The 18274-nt window shown below is 34.7% G+C and overlaps 3 protein-coding genes and 1 pseudogene across 4 annotated transcripts in view; 3 read left to right on the top strand and 1 right to left on the bottom strand.

The window, feature by feature from the left end:
- The first annotated feature begins 108 nt into the window (after positions 1–108).
- Positions 109–1251, top strand: LOC136350658 (ATP-dependent Clp protease proteolytic subunit-like). The gene is made up of 4 exons (XM_066302613.1): positions 109–257; positions 340–656; positions 709–826; positions 876–1251. The coding sequence occupies exons 1-4, from the start codon at positions 225–227 to the stop codon at positions 1128–1130; spliced, it is 723 nt and encodes a 240-aa protein (XP_066158710.1). The 5' UTR covers positions 109–224; the 3' UTR covers positions 1131–1251.
- The window catches only part of LOC136350634 (elongation factor-like GTPase 1), a 60437-nt gene continuing 43391 nt past the window's right edge, over positions 1229–18274 (bottom strand). For both annotated transcript variants that reach the window (XM_066302563.1, XM_066302561.1), the window contains 2 exons: positions 3560–3747; positions 1229–1642 (listed from right to left, as the gene is read on the bottom strand). In XM_066302563.1, coding sequence (XP_066158660.1) covers positions 1448–1642; positions 3560–3747 — 383 coding nt within the window. In that variant the 3' untranslated portion in view covers positions 1229–1447. The remainder of the gene's footprint in view (positions 1643–3559; positions 3748–18274) is intronic.
- On the top strand, positions 1995–3120 carry LOC136350660 (uncharacterized; annotated as a pseudogene).
- On the top strand, positions 6868–14505 carry aos (protein argos). The gene is made up of 4 exons (XM_066302612.1): positions 6868–7297; positions 12674–12882; positions 12994–13168; positions 13557–14505. Exons 1-4 carry the CDS (start codon positions 7103–7105, stop codon positions 13764–13766), a joined length of 789 nt encoding a protein of 262 aa, XP_066158709.1. The 5' UTR covers positions 6868–7102; the 3' UTR covers positions 13767–14505.

The following is an 18274-nucleotide window of genomic DNA, read 5'->3' as shown; positions in this document are numbered from 1 at the left end:
ATATATCTTTATTACTTTATTTTTACCTATTGATTTCATTGTTTATCCGTCAAACTTTAAGACCTCGTAGTGCTGTCACTCTGTAGTAAACGACAAAGAAGCGAAACTCCCTATTATTATAACCTGTAAGCTGCCATAACCCACGAAATTGTTTATATATATTTTAAAGTAACAATAAAATGCGCGACTAAAGACATAATGATAATTTAATTACAATATCGAAAATGAATTTCCAAAAAGTACTGACATGTTTTAAGGTACACTTCATCACCATCTTCCTATCCTCTAGTTGTCTACCTCCATTTAATACTTAGGAATCTCTCATATCTTCCATTTTAGCAACTACTGAAAGCCCCAGGTTTCTCAAAACAATGCTCCCGGCGTATAGGTCTCATCCCTATAGTGGTAGAACAAACAGGCAGAGGGGAACGTTCCTATGACATTTACTCAAGACTTTTGAAAGAACGAATAATATGTTTAATGGGTCCAATTCATGACACCATGAGTTCTCTTATTGTTGCCCAGCTGCTCTTTCTGCAATCTGAAAACACAAATAAACCTATTCACATGTACATAAATTCTCCAGGTGGAAGTGTGACTGCAGGTTTGGGCATTTATGATACTATGCAGTACTGCTCACCACCTATAGCTACTTGGTATTCATCAATTCTTGTAATTACTGTGGAAACTAATAGCAAACGCTTTTAGGTGTGTTGGACAGGCTTGCAGTATGGCATCTTTGATTCTTGCAGCAGGGAGTCCTGGGATGAGATATTCGTTACCAAATGCTCGGATAATGATCCATCAACCTTCAGGAGGGGCACAGGTATTTTTTTACATAGTGAATATAATACAAAGTCACAAATATTTGTTAGGGTCAAGCAACTGATATTCAAATCCAAGCTGAAGAAATAATAAAGCTAAAAAAGCAAATAAATCAATTGTATATGAGACACACTGGGCTGGATCTGCAGACAATTGAAAGCAGCATGGAGAGAGATAAATTTATGAGTCCTTTAGAGGCTAAGGAGTTCGGGCTTATAGATACAGTATTAGTCAGACCGCCTAAAAATCAAGAAAGTGAGGCTGAAAGTCATCAATCAAATCAAGAGAAAGCTGAAAATGTTTAGTGATAATAACGCAATTTTTTAATATTATTTCAGGCCTGCATGGACTTTCTTAAAAATAAATTTTTATATTGTAGTTATATAGTGTTATTTGAATGGAATTAAAGTTTTATAAAAATACGTTTATTTAAGCTTTATATGAAAGTTTGCATCAAATATCTTTTCCAATATGAAGCGTCAATAAACTATTAACAAAGATACAACAAAGTTTCTTGTTAAAAAAATTGTGATGATAAGAAAGCCTTGTTGCCACAACTTTTAATACAACAAACAAATATAAAATGGAAATAAATATCGAAAATGAAAAACTATAAATAACGTTATTTCTTTTTATTTAAAGTACGCTGCTTCTCAGCATGAACTACTACTTCATCATCCACTGGAAGACCCTTCCTCTTTCGTATGTCCCTTCTCAATCTGTTGGCGCGAAGAGACAATTCCAATCTAATTCCAAATTCTTCTTCACTCTCTTCTTCATGTTGCACGGCATTTGTGTAAGGATTTGCATCCACTATCTAGAACAGAATTTAGACGACGTTTATTTGTATTCCATTCCATAGTATCCGGTTTACGCCCTACCTCACGAGATCTAGTAGGCAATTCTCTTTTTATCATTATATGAATAAATTAATAAAAGGCAATTTTAATATCAATGAACCAATCCATCACCGTGTACCTATTCAGGTTGAAGGGTCTTGTATTTGACAGTGGCTCTATTCGCAAGCACAACAAATAACCAGAGGCTGCGAAATGGAAAAACAATGAGCCTAATTATTTGTGCAAATATTGAAATTAACAGGAATTAGAAAAGGGAGTATAATTTAGACGGGGCGATAAGCGAGATCTTCCATATGTTATAATTAATTCCGGATTCAGAAATGGAATATGATAACAGCCCCTATAAAAGAAGCATAAAACTGGGATATCGACATTCACTTCAATTGTCAAGATTCATAAAATAACAAGAGGTAGTTTTTTTTTAATATTGAGAATGTAAGTTGACCTAGTGAGAATTTTGTTGTGTTGCAGAAAAAATGAACGGAACCATTGGGTTACTCGCCATGTCACTGGCAATATCTTTTGCCGTGAGTGTACCAATAGTCAACGAGAAGCCAGGAGCACTTAGACAAGGAGAATTAGAAGCACTCATTAGACAGTATCTAAGGGAACGGAGACTTTACAAACGTGAGTAAATTCCAAAATCATTACAAAAATACAGCAAATTTATATCCCCTTTAGAACCCAGAGCGTACGCTCTGAATTTATTAAATCGAGAAACCAAGCGATGTGCCAACTTCGGGGATGATGGATGCGCCTCAGGTAATTATTTAGAAAACCTTTAAGGCATGCTTGATGTGATAAGAATTTTTAATAGCATCACGTCAAGTTCATCGATGTATCGATGTTTTATAGCTTTATTCACCTATTAGATGATGAGAACAAGTGTCTTCCGTATTATAAAATGTGAAAATTGTGCTAGGTGGAATTCCAGGAGCTGGAGCTGATAGTGATTGGATCGATGGGGGATTTACCCCTGGGAAACGATGTGCCAATTTTGGAGATGACGGATGCGGGTCGGGTAAACGAAAGATTTATTTATTTTTATAAATGAACTCATAATCTAAAACCACATGAGCAAACTACACAAGAATATATATTAACATACATAAAACATTGTGTATAATTACTTTTAGGTGGAATTCCTGGAGCTGGTGCTGACAGTGACTGGATTGATGGAGGTTTCACTCCAGGCAAACGAAGTTTATCGCAGGGTGAAGGTAAATATTCTGAGCATCTCCAAATTTAGGAATATAAAAAATGATCATTAGGAAGGTTTGTTGGCATCACCAGAGACGGTCATATAGTGAGCGAATTAGAACAAAGAAGATAATATAGCTAAAAAGCAGACACATGGCAGATGTATCCTAATTTTGCTGTTCCCGCTTATATTATTAAATAGATAGACAATAAAATGATTTCCAGTACTTGAAAATGTGTCTGAATTCAGTTGAATAACTCGACACGCCGTTGTTTTCTTAAACTGTCTGCGTTTTTTTGTTGTATTAAAAGAATGATGATGGATAATTTAATCACGTGCCTCCACAGCATCTGAGGTTTACGGTTCGAGACAAAAAATCTGTCAAATGCGCAGCTGGTTAAATGGAACTATCCAAAACGAAGAAAAAGACTTGGATCTATAAAAAAATAAATCCTCGTAATAGACCCGTGAATTGGGATGCGTTCCAATCGAGATCTTGAGGCAAGAAAATTCATGTCATGCTTCAGTGGTGCATGGCTGTTGTGTTTACTAACAATTTCTTACTAACTTTTGATTGTTTATGCATCGAATAGTGTTTCTTTGGGCAAAAAATAACGAATTATTCAAGAATCAGGTGAACTTATGGTTCTTTTTTGGTTGATCGAAAATGTACCTGGTAATCTCCGAATCTTAGACTGGGATTAGCATGACCAGAAGTGGCTTTTCTAACATCATTGGCAAATCCGTGGCTCTCAAGCACAGGAATTTCAGCTTCTACCAGGAAGCTTTTTTCTTTTTCGTCCATGCCCACTGCTTCTAGCACATTGCCATGACGTCTATTGACTACCGAGTACACTTTACCTATAACAGAAATTACGTATTCATGCCTTAGACAACAACCTCTAATTATCGGAAAAAAATTAAGAATGTCTCGGGTAAGCAGACAAAGTCGGCTCCGTCAAATTTAGCGACAAACAGAAAGGAATTTAAGGAGGGTCTGCTGTCTCCACCTAAGCGCCACCTCATGATTATGTACTTCCTTCCTACGTTATCGAAATCTGTACACATAAAATTTATTACTCGTCCTCTCGTAATATTTAAGTTTATAATTTATATCCGGTTCCAAATAAAAACAAACCTTTTTCCAAAGTCGTAAGTGCTCAGGCGGCACTGCCTTTTAAAAAGTGTACTTTCTCATTCATCAGTGACGCTTTTTTCGAAAAGTGTTAATTGCCTGCGTTAAATGGCAGTAAGGGAAGCTCCAGATTAAAACGGAAATCGTAATTTGCCTGATTGACTACATAATGAAACGATAGCGTTTTATTGTATTATAGTTAGGTACTTAAAAATATCAGGACGTTCACTAAGTCGGCCCCCAGGTGTTACGGAATGTGTGCTTAAAAATTTAAAAGCAATCTGATTTCCGGCGACACCTGACCAATCTGGGTTGTGATTAAGATTGTCTTCTCATTGGCGTAGCTGTCTAGCACAAAAATTGAGAAATACACCTTTCCAAAATTATTCGAGCGATTAGTTCGATCTTCAATTGAAGAACGGGGTTTTTCGTAGAATTTCCGGGCTAGGGCAATTTGAGAAAAACTAAAATTTTGAATAGTATTTTTGATACCTAGCGTAAAACCCATAACACCACAAGGTACGCAAAGTAAAGGCGAATCTAACATAATCTACTAATATTGTCCTGATAGATTGAACATGCGTTTACAGGGTTATTCACTCGACCCGTTCATGAAAAGTTTACGAGGATCTAAAAGTGGTACAAATTTAACAATTTGCAGTTAACTTCGACGTGTACTATTTAAAAAAATATTTTCAACTTCCCGTCACTTCCGGTTTAACCGCAAGTAGCTGTCAAATTGTTTATTTCCAATGAGATTCCCAGTATATTATGTAGTTTTTAGATTGTACATAACATTTGAGATACATTTTCTGTATAAAATCCTATACTTAGCCCTTACCGTTTTTGAAATATTTGACCTTAAATTAAAAACGTTAAATTAATATTACGTAGAATCTAAAAATAACATAATATATATGGGGGGTCCCATTTATAATAACCAACTTGGCAGCTATTTCCGATCAAACCGGAAGTAACAAGAAGTTGACAATATTTTTAAAAAACAGTATCCGTCCAAGTTAAGTTAACTCAAAATTTTCAAATTCGTATCACTTTTAGATCCTAGTAAATTTTTAATGAATGGGTTGGGTGAATAATCCTATACAGGATGCATAAAAACTTTGTGATTAACTTCTTATGTTAAAAAATAAGTAAAAAGTTCTCATCATATATGAAACAAATTAAATTTCAATAGATATTCAAGCAATCTTTAATTTTCAATTCAAAAATAAATTCCAGAATTATCTTGTGAGATTACAGTAGCATACCAGTTTTTGCGATAAAAACATTCAGTCATGTGCTCGGACGCACTGGCTGCAATTTTAACAAGCAGGAAAGTTTCACATTCTGCAAAACTCGAGGTGGTTCCTCATGATTTTTATGTGAGGCTGGAACTTTAAGTTAAAATGATTCCTGATTAAACCATTCCAACTTGAGTATTTTTTCATTTCTCGGTCTGTTCAACAAACCGAGCAACAATTTTTCCACAAGTATCCTGCTTTTTCGATTTGAGTGATTTGAAGAAAAAAGAAGAGACGAATAGTTTTATACAATATTTCTTCATCTCCCAAAGACATCAAGAGTTGCAAAGCAGATTGAGTTTAGACCGAAGGCTTTTAATTTTCGCACATTCGAAAAAATTAATTGTTCATAATTTCGATAAGACTGCGGAGCTTAAATTGATTTTTAAGTTCAAAATGGTCAGAGTGAATGGGGGTGATAGGGGAAACGACCAAAATGGGAGTTCTGTAGCAAGACCTTTGAAAAATGATCTTTCTATGTTTCTGAACTTGCAAAGTCCAGTTATACGACGCTTCCCTCTTGCAACATTTCACCTAAACCCTGAATTCAAACATACATTTTTGGTTGAATTCAAGTCTATCTAAATATTACAAGGACATTTTTTATTGACTTTGATTTCTCGCCTTCTACTCCAAGTGATATTAAATCCGACTCTGCCCTTTAATGTGTTGCTATACTATGTGATTTCACACAAACACTAATTATCATATAATTATGACTTAAGTTCTTATCAATGACTCTTAAGCACCTAAAAATGGCTATTAGACAATACGCTTTAATGCGCCGAGTTGACATCATTTAACCCCTATGCTTTGCGGTGCTACATGACTAAAGCAAGATGGTACTGCCTGATGACAGCCATTAAGGAGTGAAAAAGTGGGCTTTTTTGTAGCAGGATGTATGAACAATTTATGGAATATTCTAATGTTATCTAAGGCGGCATGGCAACTTATTTCAATCTTCTATAAGGATTAAATTGGAGAATAATTCAAGCGTAGAACGGAAGCTTTCACGGCTTGACCAATTAAGAAATCATAGTTTTTGAAACTAAGTTTGGACTTTCGGTGAAAATTTTTGCGGTACATGACAAGGCAAAATGAGCAAAGGCGTGCCTAGGAAGACTAAAATATGAATGAAACTTTTTCCTGGTACCTGGTACCATTTATAAGTACATTCCGGCACCCTGCATAGTCTCTCGGTTACACCTGGCCAATTATCCTTCTAACAGGTGTTCGGTAAATTACCACGAAAATTTAAATTACGGAATCAATCCTTAATTTAAGATACACGCGATAGTTTTCTGGGAACCTTCGGGTGTGGAACGCATTATGAGCTCCTATACATACTGCCCATTCGAATTATTTTTTCAGTATTTCCATAATTATATATTTCGTGTTCATAATTCTCAAGTAAGATCTGATGATGTGCAAAAACACGACTCAATCAATTCCTAGTACCAGCAATTAAAGAAGTTCAAATAAACTTTAGTCACAATATGAATGGAGAAGTGCGTAGTACTACTAAACTAAGCCTGAGGTTAGGTAGTACCTCTCGAGAAGCCCAGCGTCAATGAGTCGACGTAGCCGGCCGAAACTGATTTCATTCATGTCTTGGATGGAGCATAGTAGTACCCGAGGTAGTACGTTTCGTGAAATGACCAAAGTAGCACTTTAAGAGTCTGCTCAAGATCTTACGCAATTCATTCATTGAACGTTCGTCGGTACCGCACTGCAGTGGCCAGTACTTACTCTAATAACTTATCTTTTTTTTTAATTCAAAATGTATATCGAGGGGCTTACAGTTTTTGTTGTGTTTTTTGACTTTTGTGTTAGTACCAGATTGCCTCTGGAGGTATTTCAAAGGTACCCTTCGGAACATCACCACCACAATCACAAGAACCATTTGAATAATGGCAACTATCACAGGAAGAAGCTGCAAGAACATTCAGCTATTAAGATTTTATATCAAGTTGGGGTAAGTTTTTTTTTGTAAATTTTTTTGAGGATTTTTCTGAAGGTTTCTGCGGATATTCAAACTAAGCCTGCAGTCAAAAGTTTGTTTAGCTCAACTTTATAATAACAAATACATTTCCCAATATAAAATAATAATTACCGATGTTGCAATTTCCGTCCAATAAGTGTGATTATGCAGCATAGTTATTTAAACGCATTACGCTTTAGTTTGTTAAATGGTTTTATAGTCGTTTAGAGATGTACTTAAGGATTATTTAAAATGCTTTTCAATTGAGGAAAAATAGCCTTCATAAACTGGAATTTAGAATCATTAGTTATAGCTAAATTGACATTTTTTTTTGGAGTTTTGAACGGCTAACATTCAATTAACCGATACAATTTCCTTAATTGCTGAAACAATTATCTCAAGAAATGATATCATGAATAAAGCTGTGTACATATATCTTAATTTTGTCCCCAATAAACAAGAAATGGGATTGACTTTATTATGGCGATGAGGAATGTTTATTGTTGCCTCCAAGAAGAAAATTTCAGAACGGTGACATGAACATAAGAGATAATTCCCGCTCATTGCTAATAAATAAAAACTATTAATCTTTGTTGAGAAACCAACCCAAGGATAAAGAATTGTACAACACTTACAATTTTTTACTTCCTTAGACTTGTGCACAACCAAGGTATGTGCGTTATTTATAAATAAACTGAAAACATCAATTGGCGTATGGAAATAGGAATTTTCAGTTGGCCTCAATATTTTAACGAAATTCAAAGTTGAACCAGTGGTAAGTGTAATATGTACCTTGTAGACTGACAAAAGACAGCTCGAAAAAAGGGCCAGAACGGAAGTACCGGAAATAAAAACTGATGAGACACTTGGCCCTAAATCGGCCCCATTGTGCTGGGCTCAATAGAGAGGAAGTGAATTCACGATGCAGACTCGCACTCAAACTAATCTTGGCCTGAGGCGGACTCAGCCCACTTATTTTGGGCCCAACTTTCACAAAACGTATATCGCAACTTTTTACCAGTAAAAATGCTTTTATGGTTCTGGGAACATCATTGAAGTAGCAATTACAGGCAATTTTTTTTTCATTGCTTGGAAAGGAAACATCATTAGTCCCGTCCTGTGAAAAGGCTGAAGTATCAATGTTTACTGTCCTAATAGTGGCCGGTTCTGAGAAACCTCACATTCACATTACCTCGGATATCCGTCGATATAAGAAAAGGTACTCGGTCAAAAACCGGAACCTCATCTCTAATACAATAAGCCTACATTACACATGGAGCATAAAAGAACACGATTTGGCTTACTTCCTACCTCCGTATGACAATTCAAAATTATACCTGGAGATTTGGTTTTGTGTTAAATTACAAAATGGAATATTACTATGAGATCTTACTGCTGCTGAGATATACAGGAAGGAACATGCATGGTGTTGAAAAATGTTAAGAGAAGCCTAGAGCTGATTCAACGTAAAAAATATACCAACAAAAGTTCTATTAATATTTAAGGACGGTTTTCAGTTTTGTCTTTACTGCTTCTAGAAATTATAAGATATTTAGTTTAAATTAGGGATGAGCAGTACTTTTAAGGGCATACAGGAAGTGGCATCTCAGTTGGAGCCAACAGTCTACAGACTGATAGTTGCTTCAGGGTATAATATGTTCGGATAATAAATACATGAGGGTCTGACCCAAACAAAAATGTCATATTGTGTGTTTCCTTAAGTGAAGCTAATCCGAACTAAATATGGAAAGAAAAAGATATAGGAGATAATAAAAATTGAAAACCATTGTCACATTTTGCCATCTTGTGTTTTAGCAACTGGCATTTCCGGAATTATGTTCATAAGAATTTTTTTCTGTATTTTTGGAAATGAAATTTGCCCAGAAATTCCCGAAACAACATTTTGCAATACAATATGTAGAGGATGATTCCCAAGTTGGAGATTTTTTAAATAAAAAGAAATATTTTATGGTCTACCAGTGGCGCGCAAACCAGGAATGAATTAAATATTTAAAAAAAAATGGTACACCGCTATTTTCGGCAAACAAAAACAGTTATTGAATTTCCGTTCAGCAGTGAAGACAAAGGCACTTTGAAGTCTTTTTCCCTTGTTTTTAAATACAAAGACAAAAATTGTTTTAATGCACGGCGTGAACTTGGCAGGTCCCATTTTGCGTTTCCGAAGTTTTCTTTAGTACAGAGTGGCCCTTGGCCATCTATTCTCAAAAATCTAAAATCCTTGTGTGATTGGTAAGTTCTATTGGCTGTGTATTTTCGTCGCATAACTCACTATTTTTGAGAATAGACCTACAATACAGTAGAACTCGGCAATAAGAAATCTTCAAGAGACTTAACCTGTCGTTCATTATATGCGGAGATTCATTTTAGGCGAACGAAGAAAAAAGTTTGTTGATTCACAATTTCTGTTTTAATCAAATGCCAAATTATACAATTTTTTATTGTAGTAAATAGGTTTATGCTCAATGAGAAAAAAATAACAAAAATTGAAAAAAAAAAACAAAAATCTTAAATAAAATTAAAGTTTAGATGGAACAGAAGTCCATAATTTGACTTTGCATCTTGCGGTTTTTCAATATCTCTTCATTTATTTTGTTTTATAAAAGATGAGTCGCGCTTAAAAAGTTTTTATTTTCCAAATAAGTTATCTGCACATAATCTACGATATTCAAAGCAGAAGTTGACTCTTGAGCTGTGGAGATTAAAACTTCATCATCTCTGTCCACTTCTTACTCATCACTCGAATCGTTTTCATATTGATCATTGCCAGTTATTTGAACAATATCAACATCATTAAAAATTTAGAAACTTCCACATGTTGATCAATTATGTCATATTCATTTAATATAATTTCTACAAAATCAGAAACGTGTTAGTTTTTTGGTACACTCCGTTAAATTTTCAGCAGCTCGCTTACTCACCTCTCCCGACGGATCGTTATAACCAAGTGTTGTGTGAGTTATATCCGAATGAGTAATATCTGAGTTGTTACTTATATTACTTTATAAAAACTTGGACGGGACTTTGTTGTTCATTCGTTATCACAGTGTTTTCATTACATGCAAGTTCTACTCGGCTATAACGTACTTAATAAAGGTGAGAAATGCAAAAAAAAATGCAAGACACAAGAAAATTCCTAAATTGAACACGAATATAGAATTTTAAGAATAATTAGGCAGGAGCGTACTCAAAAGAATATTGTTTTGTGTATAGGATGAGAAAAATTGATCCAAATTTGAACCAAATATCTCAAAAACTGACGGTATTCATCATTTCGCATCTCAAAAACAAAGTTGTTTATTTGATATACGTGCTTTAAAATTCGGTTTTGTAATATAAATGCAAAATTTGTTTACACACAATACAGGGACCTTGTATTTACTCTACTTTCCGTATTTTTTTCTGGGCATTTTTGATCGTAATTACACAATCAAGACGAAAAACTATGGTACACGGCAGGCATGCGGTGGTCATTAACATTTTTACCGGCCATTGGTGCGTTTTTCAATATGGGTTACCATCTTGATGGTCAGATAGTATTTCTTAAATCCATATAAAAACAACACGCTCGGCAAGTTTTCTGAAAGGCATCCAAAACAATAACAAAAATATATTCCAGGGGCGCCACGCCCGTGATACAAATTATACACTGTGTATAAAGTGATAAAAGATGAGGACCGGTCCTTCTCTTAGCAAGAAGATAAATGTTAACTTGTCTCAAGTTTATTTCCTACATCATCAAAAGCTGGCAATTTAGTGATAAAAAAATACTCACGACCCGCTACTGGTATGGAAGATAATTACCTGATGTTATACGACCCTGCCCATACACACGGGATGTCGTTAATTTTATCTGCTATCAGTTTATCGACGCTGGAAGGAATATTTTAAAGCCCAGTAGTTAAATTATTATATGTTTATAAAGAGTTTATCTCCAAATCTTCAGCTTAAACAAGAATGATGTAGGTAGCAGGCTTTTGTTGTTGTGGACTAGGATGGAAATGAGGCACTCTTTTCGGTAATCCCATCCAAGTCCTCGCCGAATAAGTATGAATTTCTCCGTTTATGGTAATGAAAGTGGAATAAATTTATGACTGCTCTACAGAAAAGGAAAGGAGAAGTTTCAAGGAATTTTTGAAGAAGAAAGGACAGGCAGTGTCAGAATATACGCACCACAGGACCCAGTCATCCTTCAAATAAAAAGATGAATGAACAAAATGGTACAGGCGCAAATTTTTGAGTATTGACAAACAGCACGTCAATCGAAAAATTATTTTCAGTTTTTGAGATATGATTGGTTTAGATTAATATACAGGGTGGGTTAGTTTGCCCTAATAGGAATTGAAAAATTAAATTTGATTTAATTTTTTGGGTATCTTAAGAACCACTGAACTCATTTAGTCGACTCGGTATTTCGTATGGTTTCCGAGATCCGGTTACCCTTGAATTGACAGACTTTGCATAGGGCGTTCCATTAGAAAAAATAATAATTCGTTCGAGGATTTTTCATCATTTCCAATCTTCGCTTGTGCTGCTGGTTAAATCATACTACGAAAAAATTTTTAAGTTTGGCAATTTAAAGATTGAAAGTGTTTTCTACTTTTTCAAACAGATGCTCCAAAATATACGGAAAGATTTTGCACATTTTTTTGACAAACTTTTTAAGAGAGATCAACATAACTCTTTATGAATAACGGAGATTAAAGTTAGCGGCACATAATAAGCCGGATATATAAGTGAAAAACAAAGTCTTGACGGGAAATGGAAATTTTTTCCTTACGACTCATTAGGCACAACAACCTAAACCAACGGCTAAGAAACGTTTCTTAAATATACGCCACAATCCATGTTACGTGCGTTGTAATGAACGGTTTACACATTAGATACAAGGAAAAGTGATGAATTGGATCTCATGAGGAGAGTAACAGCAAGATATTCCATTTGTTTCGAAAACCTCACAACGTAAAACAACACACGTAAAATTACCTCTTTAATATTTGAGATGATTTTGAATGAAACGGGTTGCTCTCTTTCTTACGGTTATAAGTGAGCGTGGGCTACGCCACTGATAAAAACGACCGAGGTGTGCCAAGGAGGATGCCAGCATTGTGCCGGGTTGGTGCCGGGTGACTATTGGGTTTCTTTAAACCACCTTCCGATTTTCCCACGATCCCCAAGAACAGACGCAAGGTGTACGATAGCACAGATTTTTTACGGTGCTGCGAGCTAGGCCGAGTACTGAACGTACCCCCGTAAGATGAACACCTGCTGCACCAAATAACGCCCACATTCGCGGTTGACACAGGACCGGATCTTCTCGATTTCTCATTTCCTCTCGTTTTTTTTTTTCAGAATTCTGAAGAGGACCTGCCTGAATGCAACGCGAGATCTGTGTGCAATAAAGTGGACTTGTACGACTCGCCGTGGGTGGAGAGACAGTGCCAGTGCACCGGGGGAAAAAGTTGCCCTATGGACCTTTCCACTGATGATGGACACACATTTGTGGAAAAGACCCGGCAGTACAAAGTGTGTGAATCCATTAAGAAACTTCCAAAGTGCCGGTAAGAATTTAAAATACCACAAGTTCAGATATAGATAGGAAATAATAACAATTTCATAGCACATTCTTTCGAATAACCGCGTAACCACTGAATTATGGCAACTTTTTTTAGATACTTCCGAGATACGACGTGGTCAATTACGTTATACCAGAACAATGTGACCGACCAAGTGATCCACTGTCACTGCCCGAAGAACGCCTTAACATACCTTAACAAGAGGAATGTACTACATATGCACGCTGGCGAACTTGCTTTTCAGTACTTATTTTCCTGTTCTCCACAAACAGTAAGTTAATGCTGCTGCTTATACTTTAAATCGAACCTCATTCATAAAACGATAAGCCTTCTCATTTGGGTTGTAAAGTGATTTGTAAATTAAGCTAAACCGTTTTTTGCAAACCATGAAGCACGCATATAAATTAGGTTAGTTGAACTCAAAAATTTCCATTTCCTGAACGTGTCTGAGTAACCATAGGATAAGGAATTTGATGTGAATAAAAAAATTGCTAAAATGTTATTGTTCAAGTTCTCTAGTGTAGGCTTATCTTATGGCCGTTAACAATTGCTGCCATTGCTCATACATTTCTCAACGATCGGTACCGTTAACGAAATCTCAATCAAACGCGTCATGCTAGAGCATAAAGAAAAAAAATGATAACTCGAAATTCTTTCAGAGGCTTCGATGTCAGCGAAAGGAACCTTGTCGCTTATTTACCGTCCGCAAACGTCAAGAATTCTTGGACGAAGTGAATGTAAACACCCTGTGCCAATGCCCTCGTGCTCACAGATGCCCGCACCATCATACGGACTATGGCGTAATATCAGTGAAAAGTTTTAGTGAAGACATCATTAAGACCTATAGTGGGTACTGCCTGCCTTCGTAGTACCTTGGTAGGTGTCGCTGAGGCGCTCGAATCGGTACTCGTTGGTAGGGCTTGTTACACGCCAAATTTTGTGCCTATGAGAGAATATTATTTATATTTGTTAGAAATAGTTTTTTTTATTATTGCTTCAACAGTGCGACCTCTGCAAAGAATTGCAGGCACGTCAGTTTCGGATCAACCCTGTATAAATATCCTCTAGTTGTAGTTGATTTAGACCCAAAAGTATTGTTAAATTACCCTTAAACCCTGGAATGTTGAGTAATTAAGCTTCCCATTAGAAACGTGCATTCCTTTTATAAGGTTTTAAGAGTATTTATATTATATTTATTTTTTTATCTGTTGACATATAAGTATTTATTCCACGCTTAGATACTGTGCATACATTATTGGAAAATCTATATACAAAACATACAAATTTTTGTAAATAATTAATTATGTTCAGATAAGTTATTTTATTTAGTTCAAGTTTTCACGATAATGGACGCACTCATATACACAGGATATTAAGAAAATGCTGGTTCTAAATAAAACAAAACTCAAAGTCGTAAAGTTACTTGAGTAGCATTGTATATGGGAAATATGACCAGCAATACCAGCAACAGCAACAGTGAAATTTTGTTGTATAAAATGTATATCTGTCTAGAGAAAAATCATTTTAAAGTATGTAAAGTTTTTAAATCTAAGTTCGTTACTACTGCTACGGCTTATGATGTACAAAATAAATTTTAAGTTTAACCTATTTTAGTTGTTTTACTGTTAATAATTCTCTAATAAAAAAGTAAAGATAGAGCTTTTATTATTAACATTCAAAAATTTCCAAAAAGAGAAGTGATACCTGGCACCTACCAAGAATCTTACTTTGTTTACCTAACCAAAAATAGGATTTAATTTCAAATTGGATCATATTAAATTAAAATAAGGCATAATTTTTTTAAAATGTGTTTCATAACTTAACCGCAGGAGCAGCGGATCTCCCCAAAGGCATAAATGGAAAATTTGTAATTTGATATAGATTGTTTATTATGTTCTAGGAGAAAAAGTTACCACGTGGCGCCATCTACGAGAGATGCATCGAGATGTATTGTCGAGAATAGATGAAATGTGTGCTTAAAATACGGTCTTTAAGATGATGGCGGTGAGATGCCGCTAAAAGGTGAAATCTCAATTACTACACGAGGCGGGATTATTTGAAAAAATTACTCAATGATAGACACGCGAATCTATTAAAATGTATATAAAATAATTATGTATGACTGAATCAGGGATTATAATATTGATAGGATGCGGTATTCTGTAAAAATAGTAAATAAATTATTACCACATTAAAACATAACTTAATATACTTAGTTTAATAGTCCCTTAGTGCGATAATAATAACTTCCTGGCTTTCATAAAAAAAGTAGCCGTTAAAGTATTACGGTTCTATTCTTGGTATGCATGTGAAACTCAATTATAGGTGCAAAATGGTCTTGAAGGATGCGTTGCAATAAGCGTTTAAAAAATTTATGACGTTTTTCTGTGAAAATCGATTATTCTCTTTTAGGTCCTAATAATCGCCCCACTGGCGTTATACTAATTGCAAGTTAAATTATAATGTGCGCACTGCTGGAAAATTCCCACAAATATTAAAACGTCCATAACTAATGCTATAATCAGGCGTTTACACAACTAATAAGGGGACATATTTCGTCGATTAATCTTCGATAGTATTCTAATTGTTATGGATGTTATAAATTACAGTTCTTGAACAGGGAACCGTTTATTTCACACCCACGATCTACGCAACTATAACTGGAGACACCTATTTCAAAATCAATAATAATTAATTATACCATTATAACTCACTTTATATCTAGAAATTGCTATAATATTTGCTCTGTACCTCTAAATCTTTAAGCAAACAAAAAGGTTCTCCATAATTCAGTTCGTAGAACTCCCAAGTGTTTCCCATAACCGAAAGGAAAATGTTTTAAGACCATATATATTGTAGTAGATGGCGGAAATATTAAGGCAATTAAATAAGTAATAAAGGAGAAAAGATACAGTACCTATATATAGAAGAAGATGTACGTACGCATTGCAGTGAAGGAGGTAAACCAACGTAATAATGGCTACATTGTTCACCGAGAGTAGGATCAAAAATTCTGAGAAATGTACCATTATCTGTTGCTCACATGAATCTCATCTTCAGTGACCACACAAAAACACAATATTTAATCGAAAAATAAAAGAAAATTAAGGTCGTTCTATTCACAAGCCATAAATAATGTACAAGCGTAACTTTCGTTAATTAAAGAGTTAAGTTAATGGTTGTAACATAACGTCTTCATCTACGGGTGTTTATCATGTTTTAACTAAGACGTTATGAACTAGCTTAAAGCACTTTACAATACACCCTTGCAACTTTCATGCTGAAGATTAGTAGTTAGTAGAAGATAGATTTTAAATAAATCTCATCATACGAGGACGTATTACAATAATTAAATTGAAATTACCTGGGAATATCGACAAGGAATGAGATTTTTATTAAAAACATTGACTTCAAGCAATTAACTTAGAAAATAGATGTCATGATCATTGTTGTGACACCAGCCGATATTTTATACATGATCGACACCACGACGTTGATTTGTCAGGATTAAGACGACTCGCTAACTCACTAACAACTCTTTATTTTAATTCTAAGGTTCTATATTTTTACTCTGGACTATTGTGAAGGAATTTAAGAGCTTCTAACACTGTGCACTTTGTTTGAGGAAAAAATCATAATCTCTCATTTTGGGGTTGAAACTTACTTATATGTGCGTAGAACAACTTATCTAAATTACACTACCAAGGGCAAACACCCGGGGACTTGAGACTTTGGTCGCGGTTTATTGTTCATGTATAGATGAAAGAGCGGTCTGGTGATAGTTCAAATGCTCTAAATTATTCCTATGATAACTCCATATTTTTGGGAAAGGTTCATGTCGTCTGAGATAATAAGTTATATGACAGATACTGGATTTGAGGATAGGAAGGTATATAACATCATTTACTAGCGACATAAGATTTAGATAATTAATTCGAACATTCAAATGTAGTATTAAAATTAATGAAATTACAGGTTAAGAAAGTTGTCGTTAAATATATGAGATTCACTGCTAAAGTCAGAAGTGATAAAAGTCCTCTGAGAATATATTTTTTGAATATTTGAGTGAGTTTCAGGCATTGTTTTTAGTACAGTATACCTAGATAGGAAAATAAGATGGAAGATCAAAGCTCTACAGGCACAGATTTAGTACAAATATACAAGGGCATCAAAAATAAATTAAAAAATTTTGAGAATCGGTAAGAAAAATCTAGTTAAATCGCCACTCAATTTGATTATTAACAAATATTATCATTACTAAAGTCCTAAGTATACAGAGTCAACCAAAGAAGGACGGCAGTTATCAACTCCTTGATTTTAGCTTCACACCCTTCATATTAGTCAATTTTTAGATTCTACGCTTAATTAAAAGAATATTTTATGAAGTATATCTTGCAACTAAATTATATGGATTTAAACTTTAGAAAATCATATTTTTGAAATGTCGGTCTCATTGTAATTTAAATACTTGTCATTTCAATATAATTATACAGAGTGAAATATTTACTTATTTTATCTTATACATTGCTGTTAGGCATTCTAGAGCTAAGTTCCGAATTTCAACCCTATGCTCATGGTTTGATTCCGACTATAATTACTTGAAATACGGTCATTCTGTGTGGGTTACGGTTCAATTCGAACATGATCAAAAATTAGACTATCTGCCAAATGAGTAAATATTGTAATTGATAATAATCTTAATTAAATCTACAATTTTAAATCAAAAAGAGCCGTTTTAAAGTACCTTGACATTTGTTTGCAAATTAAACAGATCTCACAATTAAAATTGTTCGAGCTAAACGGTATTATTATAATCATCAGAGGGGCCATTACAGTTTTGAGGTTTTCTTTTTTGAAATCTCTCTATCTTCCCCCTAACCCGGAATTTATTGGGCAAATAGAAATATTAAACGTGAGTGCATATAAAAGAAAGCAAATATGCAAAGTCGATGAAAGGAAAGATGCAATTTTGTTGCAAAGTAGGTTATTGAATTAATGGTAATAAATTGGCATACGTAACGCAAACACAAGAGATGTAATAAAATGATGTTTCTTTGACTCAGATTCGCAGAACGAAATGAAACCAAAATCGTGCCTTAGGTACCTTGTTGTGGTTCCTCGTAGTTGGTTGTGAGAAAGTTAGAAAATTAATATTATAGGCTATAGATCAGCCGGTTATTTGCATTAATGCGGCAAATCCAAAATGAACAACATAATATGGACTAGTTATTTGAACCACATTCTTGTCCATTAAGCTCCATTTATAATGCCACGAAAAAGAATCGAGAATGACACAATTTTTTGCAAAAGAATTTTTGTCATTTCACCTAATTTATTTTTTTAAGCAAAATTGCCATACATGTGCACATTAACTAGC

This window comes from Euwallacea fornicatus, chromosome 3 (assembly GCF_040115645.1).
Source record: "Euwallacea fornicatus isolate EFF26 chromosome 3, ASM4011564v1, whole genome shotgun sequence".
In the NCBI taxonomy this organism is placed as follows: Eukaryota; Metazoa; Arthropoda; class Insecta; order Coleoptera; family Curculionidae; genus Euwallacea; species Euwallacea fornicatus.
The sequence above is the reverse complement of the archived record's forward strand: the minus strand, read 5'-3'. Positions and strand labels throughout refer to the sequence as shown.

What these genes read in the sequence shown, in the direction of transcription:
- LOC136350658 (XM_066302613.1), top strand. Translation starts at nt 225, where the DNA reads ATGAATTTCCAAAAAGTACTGACATGTTTTAAG. An exon ending in AAGTACTGACATGTTTTAAG is followed by an intron (nt 258 to 339) that starts GTACACTTCATC and finishes CTTCCATTTTAG; the next exon opens with CAACTACTGAAAGCCCCAGG. An exon ending in AACCTTCAGGAGGGGCACAG is followed by an intron (nt 827 to 875) that starts GTATTTTTTTAC and finishes AATATTTGTTAG; the next exon opens with GGTCAAGCAACTGATATTCA.
- aos (XM_066302612.1), top strand. Translation starts at nt 7,103, where the DNA reads ATGTATATCGAGGGGCTTACAGTTTTTGTTGTGTTTTTTGACTTTTGT. An exon ending in AGATTTTATATCAAGTTGGG is followed by an intron (nt 7,298 to 12,673) that starts GTAAGTTTTTTT and finishes TTTTTTTTTCAG; the next exon opens with AATTCTGAAGAGGACCTGCC. An exon ending in TTTCCTGTTCTCCACAAACA is followed by an intron (nt 13,169 to 13,556) that starts GTAAGTTAATGC and finishes AAATTCTTTCAG; the next exon opens with AGGCTTCGATGTCAGCGAAA.